A 17,253-nucleotide genomic window follows, 5' to 3' on the forward strand; every position below is an offset into this window, starting at 1 on the left:
CGAAAGGACAATGCGTTATAATTGTGAAAACTCATTACAAAAATGGGAATAGTTACGCTGAAACCGCTTACAAACTTAGCCAATTTTTCAGCCGAGAAAGAGCACCAAATATGTCTCGTGTCACCAATATGTGAAACTCGGTAAATTATGGATAATTAGAATCCTTTGCGTCAACGTACCGGTCGGTCTCTTGAAAACATTGCTCGTCGAAGAAAACCAGAAAACATCAATTCAACATCGTTCTCAATTACTTAAAATTTCACGAAGCACTACGTAGCGTAGTTGACTAAAGGCCTCCACCTTCATGCGTACAAGATTCACTTAACTCAAAAGCTCAAACCAGCTGTGAATTATTCGCATAAACCCGAAACAATTCCGAACAAATCGGATATCCAACGCATCATCGGTGAGATACAGCCACATCTCTGTGCAAAAGTCATGGAAAATTTCATGAAAAGCGTAATGGCCTGTCATTGAAGCCGTGAGGGTCATTTGCCGAATATTTTATTCCATACTTAATCGGAACATGTCTTCTTTACAATACAATAAAAATATCACAACCCTATCATAAAGTAATTGTTTTTATTTTAAAATGAAAAAGTGCACTCTTATTGAGACACCCTTTATATCCCTTAAAAGTTGATACACGAGAGTCCACGTGCATCCAGATTGTGTAGTACTGTCGTGAGTAATTCCCATATTATTGGCTTTGATTTCGGCAAAAAGTAACTAGGGTCGAGAACGGCTTGTAACATTTGATACAGCACATAATATTTTTTTTATATTTATTCTGACATCCCAAGGATTTTTATAAGTTTTTCCAACGTTTAAAAGGTTGCTAAAACAATACCGGTTCAGAAGAGTGGCTCGCGGTTCAGTATTGAAAACTATCGCCTTAACATGTTTAGTGTGATCTAGTAGTTTTATTAATAAACGTTCTAGTATAGCCAACTGAACTGCAATATTCCTGAACTATACAAATTATGGATGGTGGTGCAGTTTTAGCCAGTTTCGCACCATCACTATGTGGAACCAGCTGCCGACTGAAGTATTTCCGAACCAATTCAACTTAGGGTCCTTCAAGAAAATAGCGTACCAATTCTTTAAACGTCAGTCAGTAACGCACTTGAGTGTCTATGGGCGGCGGTATCACTTAACAACAGTTGAGATTCCTGCCCTATTATATTTAAAAAAACTAGCATGTATATACTTTAAATGCTCTCGCTCAAAATATAATTAAGTTAGAAGGTTGGTACTGAATACCTACTCAAGCGTGAATTCAAGATGGATATTATTTGAAGTAAAAGTTAAATAGACGATAATCGATATCGGGAGTAATAGAAGTACGTGGTGACTTACCGACACCCAGCCATTTAAGCGATTGCGTTCGGCTGCTGTTCCCATGTTAGTATACTTGTATAGAATATAATTGAAACTGCTTCAAAGAAATACAGACTGGATATTCAAAAATCTCATTTATTTTAAAACTTTTTAATTTTATAAATTGATATAAAAAGGTTTCAAGTAAACATTTTTATTACAAACGAGCGCTGATCCAAGAGTTGAAAGAGGTAACCCTAGCGAAACCAGCAGGGAAACCTCGTTGACAACCGGCGGCGGCACCGAAAGATGTAATACCAATCTGTTAGAAAAAAAAACAGCAATTAACACAATAAATAATATATATATGCTTAATAAAAGTAAAATATCGGCGACAGCAAAGTCTACTACATAAGAACATACCAATTGGTTATTGTAGACAAGAGGACCACCAGAGTCACCTCCACAAGTACTGCGGCCGTTACTTCCAGAGACACATATAGTAGAGGCAATGACAGGACCGGAACCGTAAACTGCAGCGCAGTCCGCATTAGAGATGACAGGAAGACTGACATGTCTCAATTGCTGGCTGGTAGTAATTCCTCCCGACCAAGCTAAATTATTAACATAATTGACTCAGTCTTAAATCGAAACTTAGTAAGATCTCTTAAATTTTTGACAGATTTATAAAACTATGGTTTACTTACAGTCACCAGTCCTTCCGAAGCCACAGGCCTGTGCTTGTACTCCAACAAACAAGTTATTGCCACTCGCGAGGCTAATAGGGCGGATCACATCTAAAAAAAAATGTTTATGTTGTAAAGCAAAGTTTTCAGATTAGATATTTATTGTCTTATTTTTATACGTCATAATTTAATAATTTTACTTACTGTTGCTGTTAATGTTGGGGAGGACAATGACCGCCACGTCGTTATGGAGAGATTGCATGTTGTAGTTTTCGTGCATAATAACGTTGTTAGAAGTAACACGGTTACCACCGCTGAACAGCGTTGCAGACCCACTAACATGCAAAACAAGACGTCCTTGGTGGTTCTGCGTACGCCAGCAGTGAGCAGCTGTCACAGCGCGATTGTTAGTAACGAGAGTTGATCCACAAACGGACTGTCCACCAGTGGTCAAAGTGACAAGTAAGCCTCCCTGGTTTAAAAATAAATCAGAATTAGAAGTTATTTCTTTGTGTCATTTTATAATAGTTAATTAAAAAAGAGTCTTACAAAGTATGGGAACTGTCCAAGGTTGGCCAGGGATCCACCAGCTATTCTGGAGCCATCGAAATCAGACGCAGCCTCTGCGGCCTTGATGCGTGCGGCCTCAGGAATACCGATCTGCCCATGGTAGTCGGTAACGATCTCTTGGAACTGGGGCTGAGGTGCAGCTAAAGCCGCAGTGACTCCGAGGACTACCAGAAACAGCTTCATTGTTCTAATATGCTGCTTCGAACTGTCACATTGCCTTATATACACATAGGATAAGCCAGATAATTAATTGATCGATAATAGTTGGGATTAATCTTATCAATCCTTACCTTCATATTAATAGCTCAATTACAACGTTGTCTGCCTGTTATAGATTTTTTTTTAAGTTTATACATTTTATAGGCGTGTGTTAAGTAACCTGACATTAGTTAAGTTAACAAATGTTAGCAATCATCGCACACTTGACAAGCCAATATGAGCCCTATACTTTTTACCAGACACATAAATTATAATACATATAAAATTATTGTTTCCGGTAATTACCAAAAGGTCAACTACACTTTAAAGTGTCTCTAAGATTTAAAAGCCAAGTTAGTTTTATGTCACTGTCGCATCCCCACAACAGCCCTAATTTTATGTTAGTTATAGGCTCATTAAAAAAAAATTAAAACCAGTTGACACCCATCTTTAAGGAGATTCATTTAACAATGAAAATCCCTTCTAAAACCGCGACCGAAATGCTATAAGACAGACAGACATACAGAGTATTTATGTCCAATGAAACCAAAACAAATAAAAATAAACTTCTATTGTACTCTTTACGTACAGTACCTCCATTTTTAACTCTTAATTTTTATGATCTTTAGGAAGAAAATTTTCTATAAAAAAATTCCTGTAAGTTAAATAAGTTTGGTATTCTCTCCCGCTCAGTTAGGTTTTTAAATAATAAAATCTAGTTTAAAGTTATCAAAATTCATATTTTTAAAAAGATACTGGGTTTTTCCAATTTAATTTTATCTTATCCATATTAATCACGTCTATGATTTCCTGTGTAATCATTTTGTGCGTTTGCTATATGAGCTGTGGTCGAGAATCTTATATCAAAGTTTTATTTATTAATAAGTAACAAAATATCAGTCATGGTATAATTTCGACTCGACTCAATATTACTTTGTTCTCATAGAACTATAAAGTTAAGAGTGCGGCAACTTTACCGTATATTGCTAAACTTTAATATTCAAAGTTTACGAGAGCGAACGTTATGTGCAAAACAAGAAGTCAACATTTGTAAATATATATTTTAACATATACATGAAGCATGATTAATAAAATAAGCCAAATTGCTACATTTAAAATAGGTTAAGAAGTAGGAATAATTTGTTTTAATTTCAATCTCTCAATGTAAGTTGAAGTATGTTATATTTGATTTTTAATTTTGTTAATCTTGTTAATTTCAGAAAAAAAACACGAGAATATTTTATTCGTTAAACTACTGTTTTGAATGCGCAAGTCTGAAATTAATTTATTCTATCATTATTTTGTTATTTGTATGTAATATCTCAAACGTACTTTACTGTCTTTCGGTCTAGACCAGTGATTCCCGAAGTGGTCTATATTGACCCCTAGGGGTCTATGACAACCTGCAAGGGGTCTACATCAGCGGAGCAAAATTTGGAGGTCCATGAAATGAAAATGGGGGTCCACGATAGTGGATCTCAACACATACACTGATAGTACCTATTTACATACATCATACTATCTTATAATATCAAAACATCTAGATTATTTATAAAAGTACCTATGAAGTAAAAAAATAGTATATGTTTATAAAACTCCTAACGAAAAAAAGAAACAGGCTGAACATTATTAGCCGAGGGGATTTAAGATGAACCCTCACGAAATTGACGCCAAATGTTGATAATTTATTATTAAAGCATCAGGTTCATCCTTCTCACTAAAAATATTGACTTATTGCTTATGTTATTTTATTTATAGTTTATTTAATGTTACGTATATTTTACATAACAGATACAAAATTTTATTTTGAGTAGTTTTAATTTAAATTCAATTAATAAATGTATAAATTAACATGTGTTTTTACTTTAAGTTTTTAACACTGAACTTCACTACAGTTAGAAATTTACAGGAAATCAATATCAGGTAAGTAGGGGTCTACCCAACACGGAAAAACATGGCAAGGGGTCTACGACACAAAAACGTTTGGGGAACTCTGGTCTAGACTCTGTTTATTGGTATTTATTAATTTATGCATCCTTTTTCTGGTTGTAACAAATTTTTATACACATAAAGACATTACGCAAGTGAACCAACTTTTTTATAATATTAAAAAACAGCGTAATAATGTTAGCATTGTCAACTTATATTGAAACACTTTGTTCTCCTATATTTAATGCTTTAGGAAAGACTCGCCAAATTAAAAGCACCGACAAATATTTGGAAATTATTTGGGTTTTCTAATTGACATTACGTTTTTAACTTAATCAATTAGTATAATACATAAATATGAATGTTATACAAACTCGAAAAGATTTTTTAATTATTGTATTTTTGCTTAGTCAACATTAATTTCATAGAATGCAATATATTACTTAGTAGTTGTAGGATATTAATAAATCATGTAAGCTATTGTCCTAAACCGACAAGTTAGAAACATTGCTTGCACAACAATATGTAACATCGAACTAAGTTCGTCACAGCTTTACGTATATTATGCAGTGTACTCGCAAGGTGTAATTGACTTGCAACTTACAATAAAACTTGCCTTGCCGACATGAAAGCTAAATGATGGGGTTTAATTGAAACAAAACTGCGAACGACATAGAATTATAATGACATTAAATGGGTACTGTTTTGCATTTTCATTGCACATTGTCATGGCTAATATTACGATGTCGTTGGGCTTACAATGGTAGAAATGCTACCATCTAATTCTTAGTTGGAATTTGTATGTATTGACACGCAGCTTTAAATTTCATTAGCGTCGTGTCTGAAACTGAAGGTACAGAAGGAGACATTGTGTGAAGCATTGTCAAAGCCCTAGTAACCTTCGCACAAGTCCAGCCATACACACCGAAGAGGTTCCAATTATATCCCCCAACAGGCGCTTGATTGAAAGGGAAGCAGAAACGTGGCTGGCCCAAGGACATGGCGCCACAAAGGGAGCCGCAATAACTTGGAGCGAGGTGAAATCCAAGGCCCATGACCGAACGCCATGGACATTAAGTCTATCGGTGAAAGTTTGTGGTTTGCACCAGGCGCAAAACACTATGTAAGGTGCAGAATCAACTTGCGACAAACTTGACTAGCTGGGGTTGGAATACACTTCGCGAATTCAATAAATACCCGACCGAAACAGTTATTTATTTTTTAAACATTGTGTATGTGTGTTACTGAACTAGAAACGTAAAGTAAATAATTATTTAAACATTAATATAGCTATTAATTTAAGTTTATAATAATAGTCAATATTATTTATATTTAACTTATATTTTATTATTTAAATTATATTTAATACCATTAGGTGTTGGTAAATTATGCCACTCTAACATTAAAGGGTGGCTGTTAACAATTTCAATTGCCGAGTATATTGCCGGTTCGACAACCACAACCTGTTTCTTCTATCAGCCTGTCTCTTGCATTGAATTTTGCCATTATATACTCGATAATGACGCTAAATGTGTCCGAAATAAGCTTCCGTATTTTCACAGTCTGCATAAACTTTCGTGTCCTCCCGAATCATTGTAAGGCTCTTTCGTTCGTCACTCTTTGGATCCAGCAGGTGCGAAACATGTGATATCTCAAAAGTTCCTAATCGTATTTTGGTGTTTGCTTAATAGTTCATGCCTAACTGCCGTATAGTGCTACTGCCCAGACGTAACACACCCGGGGCGGCCGCAGAGCAGGCGTAAAAGAATAAACGGCTCAAATATAAGAGTCTTTTCTTCAACTTCGCTTTTGTACCCTTTTGGAGTGGAGACTCTTGGGCCGTGGGGTTCACAGACGCCAATTAAAGATATTGTTTAAGTTGGTGTCTAGTAGATAGTGCCCGTGACCCCGTGAGCTAGGGGCTCGCAATACAGCGAAGAAACGCTGCCAGCGTCAAAAGTAGCACAGAGACCAAACTGTTTAAATTAGTTTTAATTTTCTATTAATTTGTATTTAAATAGAAATAAGTATTTATTTAGATTTCTATTGTACTATTCAGGTTAATTATGTTGTAAATACTGTATATTTGTTTGTTGGATACAAAATAATAGTTTTTTTAGTTATGAAAGAAATGTAATTTCATGGTGTATGTGGAATCCCATGTTCGATTATCAATACCCCTAAGTACTTAGATCGCCACACGGCCTTGATATGACTTGTCTGAAGTCAATCTGGCATTAAATATGTAGTCACAGCGTCTTAACGTGTTTGGTAAGAATATATTAAGGACGATGATGATGAATAGATCAATAAATTATGTAAATATTCATAAGAACAATATAATACAATTGCAAATATTGCAAAGTATTTCTTCAAATCGCGATGCGATTGCCTAAATAATATTTTTATAATTTAACAGAAAATTATTATATGCTATACGATGACATATACTGTGATGACGACTTAAATGATTTCATTAATGTGTTCTTTATATTATGCCTTAAACATCTAATAGTTTAACGAGAAACATTGTAATTAACAAATGATTTGCATAGAACTCGAGCTGACTAATTGAGGGATTTGAGAAACTGAGTGCTGCTGATGCCTTTCTATAATAATCAAGAAAAGGTTTTAGTGTAAGAGCAATTATACTTTCGCCACATTTGTATTTATTTCAAAAAAAAATTCTACATTTTTGAAGTCAACTTGTATTTATTTATTTATTCATGTAGGAAACAAAACACATACATCTCTAAAAGCATAAAACAAAAAAAACATAAAATTAACACAATGGATATATCCACAAAAAGTTTCACTGACAAAGATAGAACTTGTAGCATATACAGTATCTAAAGTAATTATTTCTTTAAACTTTAAAGTTTAAAGAAATAATTGAATAAATGAAGAGCAGTTCAAACAAAATGTGAGCAGTATTAATTTTAGACAATTATGTCTAAAATAGCAATTTCACATACAAATACCTTTTCTGTTTTATATACATATTAAATGAAATATATCGTAAACACGTAAAAATCAGCTCTTTGCCTAGTTAAATTATAAAATATGGTGACATTTTATTTATTAATGCTAGGCTTTTCAAACAAATTTTCTTTTAAGACATTTTATATTACTGTGAAGCATTTGAAACGTAATGTAAATGATGCAAGAAATTCGTGTTTATGTCCTGCTTGCGATTAAAGGCACATTAAGGTCGTGGATTCCACCTTCCAGCAGCTTCAAGCCTCAACGAGCCTTAGGCTCGAACCAGTCAGGACCACGAGTTAGCTGTGGCGTACTTCAGTCGGAGACCTTCGTCGTTTCAGTCTGTTGATGAATATGCTTACGACGAATACAACAGTGTAAATATTATAACTAAAGCCAGATTAAAAGATTATAATTTTATGTTCTGATAACACAACTAGATATAAGGTACATTAAGTAAATCATTTATATTTTTTATCATTCAACGTACGTACAAATTAATTAATAAGAGATAACCACTGCTATCATAATTAATGCGAAATAACAGGATTTAACAATTGTATGTCGTTTGAATTCAATGTTATCTAAAAGGAAAAAAAATAGATTACTTTGTATTTCAAGTTTTATCTATGGTTTTTAAACAAAATATATTTGTCGATACATCCTCTGACGTGATTCACATTTAAGATTTTGAACCGAAACCAATAAAACTGAAGGGAATAATTGTCTCTACGAATTCCAAACAAACTGTTAGATCTGTTTAGGGTACGACATTCAACCCTTTTAGATTACGGGATCGACCCCTGGGCAATAGATATTTTTTCTATAGACGCAAATCAGCGATGTGTGTTAAGCACAGGAGACCAGTATCTCTATACCGAGTCCTATTATATAGGTTAACAGCGCCGCTGTGTTTTTATAAATAATATTTAATATTCAAATGTATGACTATAAATATTTTGAAATCGCTATAGATCCCAATCTTAATTTGGCAATTAGCTTTTCCACCACTTGGGATGTTCAAAGCAAATGATTGAGTATTACTTATAATCTATTTCTTAAAAAAAAAATGTAAGGCTTCAAATTGTTCGTTAATGCCTTGTCATGTTCAAACATGTTTAAACCATCACTTTAGTTTTATTTTAGGTATATTCGACAGGCAATTACGCAAAATGCAAGTTTCAAGATAGTTTGCACTTTCTAACTTCTCAAGTTTCCCGTATCGCCTGATCATAATTCAATGTAACTTTATCATCATCCTATGAGGTTTCCAATATTTCATAAAGCAAAAATAATTCGTTCGCTTCCACCAGTAACTACGCGTATCAGTTGTTTCTTATTCTTGTGCTGACACTTCTCGGATACAGTATAAGTTAAGTTAACCGTAATCAAAAAAAAAGTATTGAACCTGGACGTTAGTATGGTTTAATTACGAAGATGATATCGATATTTTTTATTAAGGTAAACTTTAATATATGTGGTCCAGCAAAACCTCTGTTACAAATGAAAATGCATTTTTTTAATGATGTAATATTATTAAAATGTATACCTACATATTTCTTAAAATCTCTCCGGCTTAGTCCACTATTGGCTTTTATACAGTCTCCAGGACTTGTCCTCGGAAACTGACCATAATTTGAAGTCTAATGGGTGGTGGTCTTCAGTTCATATAAAGTCCGGAACGCTGGTTGCAAGCAGGTCCTGCAGTCCACGGTATATTTTAAAAAAGTGTATTTCTGAGAGGTTTCAAAACATGATCCAAGAATGTATCTAGAAGATGAAGCTGTATCTCGGTTGCAGTTTTGACTCTTTTTTCACAAAAATGTAGTTTTGTGACACTTTGATAAGACACGCCCCACCAAAACATCACTGAGGCAGGATAAAGACCACTTTGTAACTTTTCGATCACTTGAGCAGCTTCTCTAGAACTATCAGCGTACACTTTATTATTTTGCTTATTGTGGTGTTCTTCAATCGTGGAAATTGTTTCATATGTATACAAGATATTTGTGTGCTTTTCACCTGCGTATCTCAATAGAAGGAGTTTCGATCGATCCACTCTCTTTAATTGTCAAGATTGATCCACGATAAGCACCGAGCGTCAGGTCTTGGTTTATAATACGCGACAAAGGTCTAGCGGGAATCTTGCTTCCTAATAAGAGTTTCGACGAATTCTGGCTTTAACAGCATTAACAGTATTTGTAGTTCAAACAGCACGAGGACAGAGCGGTCTTCGACAGAGGGAGTGTTGTTGCATCTGTTGATAGTATGATATATGAACATACGGCTGATACTGGAATAGGACCGACGGCTCCATACCCACTTTGTTCAAGGCGATCACTGCAATCCTGTTTTATTTAACATCCATCCATTCCATATTGTAATTTGATAAATCAAATGAAATGGCGCAAAATCTAAAAAGTTTTTAAAATAATATGCATGTTCCAAATTCAACAAGTAATTAAAAAGTTGAAGAAAAAAACACATATCTACGTTTGTTAATTATTGTTCTAATGATTATCTTTTCACAATCAGACATATATTCCCGCGATTTATATCTTATGTACTGTCGTAGTATATATATTAGCATTTTTGCGGATAACAAATAGATTGCCCTTAGATGGATGAAAAATTGCGACACTGTTTTATTGAAATCTGTTGTGTCAGAGAAAAAATATATTGCCAGTTAATGCGTTTATTATTTTATTAGTTATAAGATACATTTCATTTCCATCTCTGAATTTAAATCCCAGGGCCCAAAAGTATCCAATAGTATATAGTAAACTTCCGAAGGCAAAATGGCTAGAGCATGTTGGAAAAACAACCTGCAACTTTTTGCCAATGGAGGTCATGATGCCCAAGGACACTTACGTCAATGGGACACTTGTGCATTTATGAACACCTACACGCATTATATTTTAATTCGTAATATTGTAATTATTATAATATTTTATTATGTGCTTTAATTTGAAAATATGTATTTATTTTTGTTTTTAATTGTAAGGTTGCTTTCTTATATCAAACCTCTAATTTCTAAAATGTGGGACGTTATGACGTTTAAACCTGAGACGGCGCATCTACTGTGGGGCAGATTATAATCCGGTCGTCTGTCCGTCACGGGTGATAGGGGTACAGCAGATGTTCTTCTCGGCACTTGTATTAGAACACATACTATTTGTGTTTGAAGTTATAAATAATATTATTCAATTCCCTAAACTACTTTTGTTGTGTTGCATATCTCATTCTCTGTATTTAACTCAAGAAAATATTAATTTTTTTTATCAATAAAAATCAGTCATAAAGTTAGGAATGTCTGATTAATAAAAGACGTTTGCTATATCGAAACACGTTATGAAAAATAGCCGAACATTAACAATTTTGTTGTGTTGGATGTATTTGTTTTGTGTGAATCCGAATACATTAAAAAACCCACGGTTATTAACCAAATCATCAAAGAGTATATTTAATAAGAATTTTAGAAAATTAGAACGAGTTATAACGTATATGCCAATCTGTGGCATAGATTCTTATGAAGATGATATTTTTGGATGTATTCCTGATGTATTAGACAATAAAAATGTAACGAATAAGGTAAACGCGGCAACAGCGAAAGAAACTGTAAAAAAGAAGCTTCATGGGGAATTTGAATATGAGAATAGCCCTTACACCAGAGTCACTTACATTTGTAAAGGCATTGCAATGTGTCGATATTTACAAGGAACAGCTAGCGTAATAGGATTGCCTGATAGACTTTGAACATTCACATACAATTTGGTATATTGATTGATACTATTATGTACCCAACTTATTATATCGTGTTTGTGAGAATATTTACTGTATTAAAATAATAATCATGAATCGTAACCTGATTTGAATTATCATCATTATCAATTATTTGATAGAGTCATGGTTTTTTTTACAAATTAACATTCCTCGCTAACTAGTAATGTTCATGAAATGGTCTGAATTGCTTTTATCTCGGTTGGCCTCAGTTATTAAAGCTCCCGTCTGAAACTTGACAAGGGTAAATCCGTTCTTTATATGGACAGGTTTTTTGCCGCGTCTCCGCGAAAAATGACGCGAGTAGCAAGATGTGTCGAAGCTTCCGAAGGAAGTGATATGTAAGGTATGTTCATTCAAGAATGACAGTGAATTTGTTGAAATTAGTCTAAAGGTCTTTTAACTACTTTCGAAAGAGTAATCTTATCTTATTGTACTGTCAAAAAATTCTTTCTTATTTGAGGTTCACATTTTCTTCGTTACATCAATGTGTTTGATTGTGTTTGTATTTTCAGTTTAAAATAAATGATAGTTATTTAAAGGGCAAGTAGATAATCAAACTCCTGTCTGTGAAATCCAGAAGTGTACAGACGGTGTTTGAGCTAAGCAGGACTCTCGGTTTAGTGAGAGTTCAACGCCACTGTATCAATACTGAATAATCGTATAAAAAATTATATAAATACGAATTAAGATACATATATGTATGTCAATCAATTATAAGATGTCCTGTTCAGTGATAATAATAATCAATTGAAAAATATAAATTATTAATTACTAAAACCAATAAATTTTAATTTTCGATAAATAGAGAATATTAGATTATCATATTTGATAGTCTTTATATGAAGAGGATATTTTTATTAATTATATATTTTATATTACTATCTAATTACCTTAACATTTTCATAAAAAATGACACGAACACAACTTTCAAACCACTAATCAAAATAAAAAGAGCTTTAATCATACCATATATTAACATTACACTTAGCGACATCAGCGCATCGTTCCATATCTATGGAGACGTTCATTGGAGTCGTTGTGAGTCTTCTGGTGCCGACGGTAGGTGGTGCCGTGCTGGTCGTTGTGTCCTCACCTTGCAGAACCTTATTCAGCTTTAAGCATCTACCATCTCTACAAAGCCCTTTCTCAAGTGCTGACTTATATGCTTCTAACCTGATCAAAGGTCGTATACTTTGGAGTGGTGGACAAGTTGTAAAAGGAAATTGTAGTACCAACAGTGCGAGCATCACCTCCATAATGTGAAATTAAAAATAACTATTCTCATTTTGTTTAGTCAACAGTTGCAAATGTAATTTCGTTTGTTTTGGTCACGCTCATAACGGCACTTTATTTCATATTTGCTGAAAACGTCTCAGATTTCGATTTCACAACTCGGTTTACTTTCACTTTCGGATTGATGAGTATATTTGTGTATATTTTTTACGTATATTCTCCTGTTTTTAAGGAAATACATTCTTAAGTCGCCCTTGTAGCGTATCTTACATGCAAAGTCAAAGTCAAATCTCAATTGCAAGTAAATTATATTCTTATAAATTTTTAATCGTAAAAGTAAATACATTATTTATATATTATATTTGCTTTGGCTTCAAGTTGCAAAAAGAAGTAAGAACTTAACATTATTTAAAAAAAACTATGATTGTTTAAAGAAATTTGAGTCTATTATTTAGATACTCTGTAACGGTGTAATAACATTTCTTATATAATAATTCCTTTAACAATCTGGTAAACCTCAATTTAATTGTTTCATTCTTAAAATTTTCCGGTAATTTATTATATATTTTGATTGAGGAGGTCAATGGCCTTGATTGATATAATTTTAGTCTGGATGTAGGTGGAATCAGATAGTTTTTACGAGAAGGTCTTAGTGATTAAAGGGTTTTGTATCTTCTCTTTTTATACATATTAGGATATTTACATGGTATTCTTATATTAGTCTATATATGCTAGGAAGGGTAAGGATATGGTTCCGAATGAAGTAAGTATAAAAAGAGCAGTGTTGGCCTAGTGGCTTCAGCGTGCGACTCTCAACCCTGAGGACGTAGGTTTGCGGCTTAAGTACGCCACAGTTACTTTAAACTTTTAAAACATATTCTTACGAGTTGGAGCAAACAATATTTTATTTTAAACTAATATTGTAAAGAGGAAAGATTTGATTGTTTATTAGGATTAAGGTCCAAAACGATTGGGCTGATTAAAAAAAAATCACCAATACCATCCCGTTACCTCTTACGCTAAACGAAGTAATCATTAAATTTAGGGATCCGGAATTATTTTTTGATTTCATACTCCTAACATAAATTTCACAAATAAATGAAACATTTACAAAACTTAAGATGGAAAATCAATAAAAATGATTAAATACCAAATTCGGGTGTGTATGTGGGGTGTGCTGATGGTGCACTTGATTTAGCGCTATGGATATTTTTGATAATCTTCTTAAGATTCCGCTTAAATAAGTCAAGGCTTCAATAGTGGTCGTTTTATGTCCGGGCTACGCAATACAAGCCTTTTTTAGCATAGTTGGTGTTGATGTGAGGAACGTGAAGCACATTAACGCGTCTCGTAGGTAGGTAACATAAAACTGCAATCTTCAAATTCTGAGATGATATCATGAAGTAGCATTATATCGTATTGTTTTCAATTTTCTCTTCGGGTACTGTGTAATTAGGTGAACAAACCGAGGAACTATATTCAAGAACACTTCGAACATATGCATTTTGATACAGTCATCATGAAAATGTTCACTGACACGTTTTACAAAGCCAATCTGTTTTGTAGGCTTTGTCAACTACTCGTATTGTTTCAATATGGTTATTGTACGTCATTTTATAGTATATTATACCTAAGTCACGAACACAATCTACTTCTTTAACAGATTTGTTATTCATATTATAATTGAATTAAATTTTGTTATTTTGACAGATTTCGAAGTATAACCCGATATTATATTTTGTCTTCAATAATTATAGAAGTTATTCAAGTTTGTCAAAATTTTGTGACTTGTTATTTGTTTATTTTTAAGTGAAAATATTTAATTTTATCATCAGCGAACATAAGGTATACTACTCGTATTTATGTCATAAAGATATGCATTGTATAGCCTAGTATCGATCCTTTAGGAACTCCAACTTCAACTCCATTATCTAGCACTGCCCATCGCAACTGCCTGTCTGCGATTGGATATATATGAACAGAACTACCGATGAAGATCACCACATAATCCTAAGAGTTGGAGCTTAAGTAAGTAAGTCAACTATTGTGCCAATGGCTCTTGTATCCTACATACACTTAAGTAAATATAAGTCGCCATTCAGTTCTAAGTAAGGATGGTTTGGATATTCTTTAACAAGGAAATTGCTTGATTTAGAGATAACAACGTATGTGTCACTAAATATAAGATTGATTATATGAGCATAAAAGTTTGTATGTAAGTTGCACTGACTAGAACCAAGGTATTTCGTTTTGTAAATTTCATTTATGTGTGTACTAAAGAAGGTGGGATCAAAAGGAGGAGGCAAGGGGCTTAGTTTAAAAACAGCTAACAATATGTGCCAATCTATTTACGACATACGTTGAGAATAAATTGTTGATATCACAACTTAGTTATTAAAAATATTTATTACATTCTTTTTTAAAGTATTGGTCATATTCACATTCCAGGTGGAAAGATTCACAAGTCCTTCTTAAAGTCACTTCACATCACTGTAGTTAATTTTGTGATACTTATGTTATGTCCCAACAGGATGCGAAATATTACGATTAATTATTCCCAACGTTGCATGACGGTTAATCAATAAATTTATAACGACTGAATCATTACTGCATGTTTATATCCTTGCTTTGCTTGTACACAATATACATTGTAAAACAATTCATTATAATTCTTCTATTGAAGCTTTTATTACTCTTTTTTTAATCGCAACCTAGATCACTCAGTAGATTACATTTAATCTAAGTATGTGATGTTTGTATTAAAAAAATTAAATAAATATGGATTCTTCACCATAATTTCAATGGTAAACCCTAATTCAAACACAATACAATATAAATTCCTCGATACAAAAAAAAAACACAAAGTCACCGCTAACCTTCATCTAATTTGTTATTATTCAATCATGTCGAGTATTATACAACTTAATTGAATTACATCCCATTAGCTTGGCCGAAAGCTCTTACTAGTGATATTGTGTAATATTGTATGCTTTAGTTATTTAAAATTTTGTTTGTATCGCTGTCTCATCTAACTCGAACCTGGAGCATACGTTCATTTCACTAGCCCTCGCTTCATTGAGACAAATAATACTTCTCATCTAAGTACTAGCGCTCGATATAGTATTATAATTACAACGAGTAAAATAAAACAATTACCAAAAACTAAATTTAACACTCTCGCATTCATAATATTAGTAAGAATGCGAAATTATTCAATTAAAAATATTGTATGATATTTCAAATCAAACCGCGTAGCTTATGTAAACTTAACAGTTGTTACTTTATAAATTTATTAAAAATTATAACTAATTGTTAAATAAATTAATACTTTTACATTCTTAAAAATAATAAACGGAAAAATCTCGTTCTTATATATATATATATATATATATATAAGTAAGTATTCTATATATAAGTAGAAGACAGACAGAGTCATTATTATCGAACAATTATTGCGCTCGTAACATTTAGAACTACTGAATCGCTTTAGTAGTTCTAAATGTTACTCTTAAATACTAAAAAAATATTAATTTTATAATATTCGTTAGTATAGATAATGTTCGACTCTGACAATTACAAATACACCTAGGCCCAGGTGAGGAGGTTTGCATATGCGGTGCTTCCTTTGGTATGGGGCTACTCTTTCCAGGTGGGAAATCTGGCACTCATTATGAAAACCACTTAAATGCATATACTACGCACCGTTCAGTTTGTACTTTAGATGCGCGACCGTTGCGCCCCGATGATCACCTACGTTTGTCACTAAAGCGGGCGGGAGAGACATGCGCGGGTGAAATCATAAATGCCGAGGTGATATTCGACAACATGGTGTAAAAAAAAATCCATACATCACATAAGCTAGGCCACAATTTCGAGCCATGTTATTAAACCACATCCAAATAAAAATCTACCTTTTCAAGGCCATCTTTAAATTAAAATGTGATAAACAATTCTCCTATGGGTTTATCTACAACCGTCAATTACCACTAAAATGTTCGGTATAACGCTAAATAATTGTAATTTATAATAACTTTATAACATAATATAAAAGGTTTTTGTTTAAGATGTTGCAAAAATTGCCATAATAGTCGTTACCCACGCAGGGTAAGTTGCGAGCGAAAGCTAGTTTCAAAATACGTAGTAGTTACGTTTGCTATTTAGATTCTTTATTTGCGTTGCAATATATCTAATTGATATATCTAAATCCACATGACATTGTTATTTGCATGACATGACACCACAAGCAATTGAATTCATATCCGGTGTTAAACATCGACAGTTTCTAACTAATTAACCCATTTACTAATTATGGTTTTTAATTCACTTACCGCGACAAGCCTTTGATTAAATAGGTAAAAATGTTTACAAATTATGGTCAAAAATTCATGGACATTACAGAAAACTCAATTATAATTATACTCATTGAAATCAGAAAATTATTTTTAACCATCATAGAAATATAATAGAGCCAAACAACATCTTCCCTTTTACCTTAAATTCCCGAGCACCAAAACGCTAGCTTTAGTTTTTATGCATTAAATCTCTTATAGTC

The 17,253-nt window shown here is 33.1% G+C and overlaps 1 protein-coding gene and 1 long non-coding RNA gene across 3 annotated transcripts; both read right to left on the reverse strand.

Annotated features, from left to right (window-relative positions):
• Window positions 1-1,475: 1,475 nt before the first annotated feature.
• Window positions 1,476-2,774, reverse strand: LOC123714133 (collagenase-like). Its single transcript, XM_045668288.1, has 5 exons — window positions 2,556-2,774; window positions 2,211-2,478; window positions 2,028-2,117; window positions 1,744-1,934; window positions 1,476-1,642 (listed from the first exon to the last, which is right to left on the reverse strand). The coding sequence occupies exons 1-5, from the start codon at window positions 2,757-2,759 to the stop codon at window positions 1,538-1,540; spliced, it is 858 nt and encodes a 285-aa protein (XP_045524244.1). The 5' UTR covers window positions 2,760-2,774; the 3' UTR covers window positions 1,476-1,537.
• Window positions 2,775-7,690: 4,916 nt separating this feature from the next.
• LOC123714708 lies at window positions 7,691-12,834 on the reverse strand. 2 transcript variants are annotated; one of them, XR_006754350.1, is made up of 3 exons: window positions 12,435-12,834; window positions 9,239-9,942; window positions 7,691-8,027 (listed from the first exon to the last, which is right to left on the reverse strand). It is a non-coding gene; the product is annotated as an uncharacterized LOC123714708 (long non-coding RNA). The 2 variants fall into 2 exon arrangements; XR_006754351.1 differs by lacking the exon at window positions 12,435-12,834 and adding an exon at window positions 10,009-10,032.
• Window positions 12,835-17,253: the final 4,419 nt, after the last annotated feature.

Source organism: Pieris brassicae, chromosome 9 (genome assembly GCF_905147105.1).
Source record: "Pieris brassicae chromosome 9, ilPieBrab1.1, whole genome shotgun sequence".
In the NCBI taxonomy this organism is placed as follows: domain Eukaryota; kingdom Metazoa; phylum Arthropoda; class Insecta; order Lepidoptera; family Pieridae; genus Pieris; species Pieris brassicae.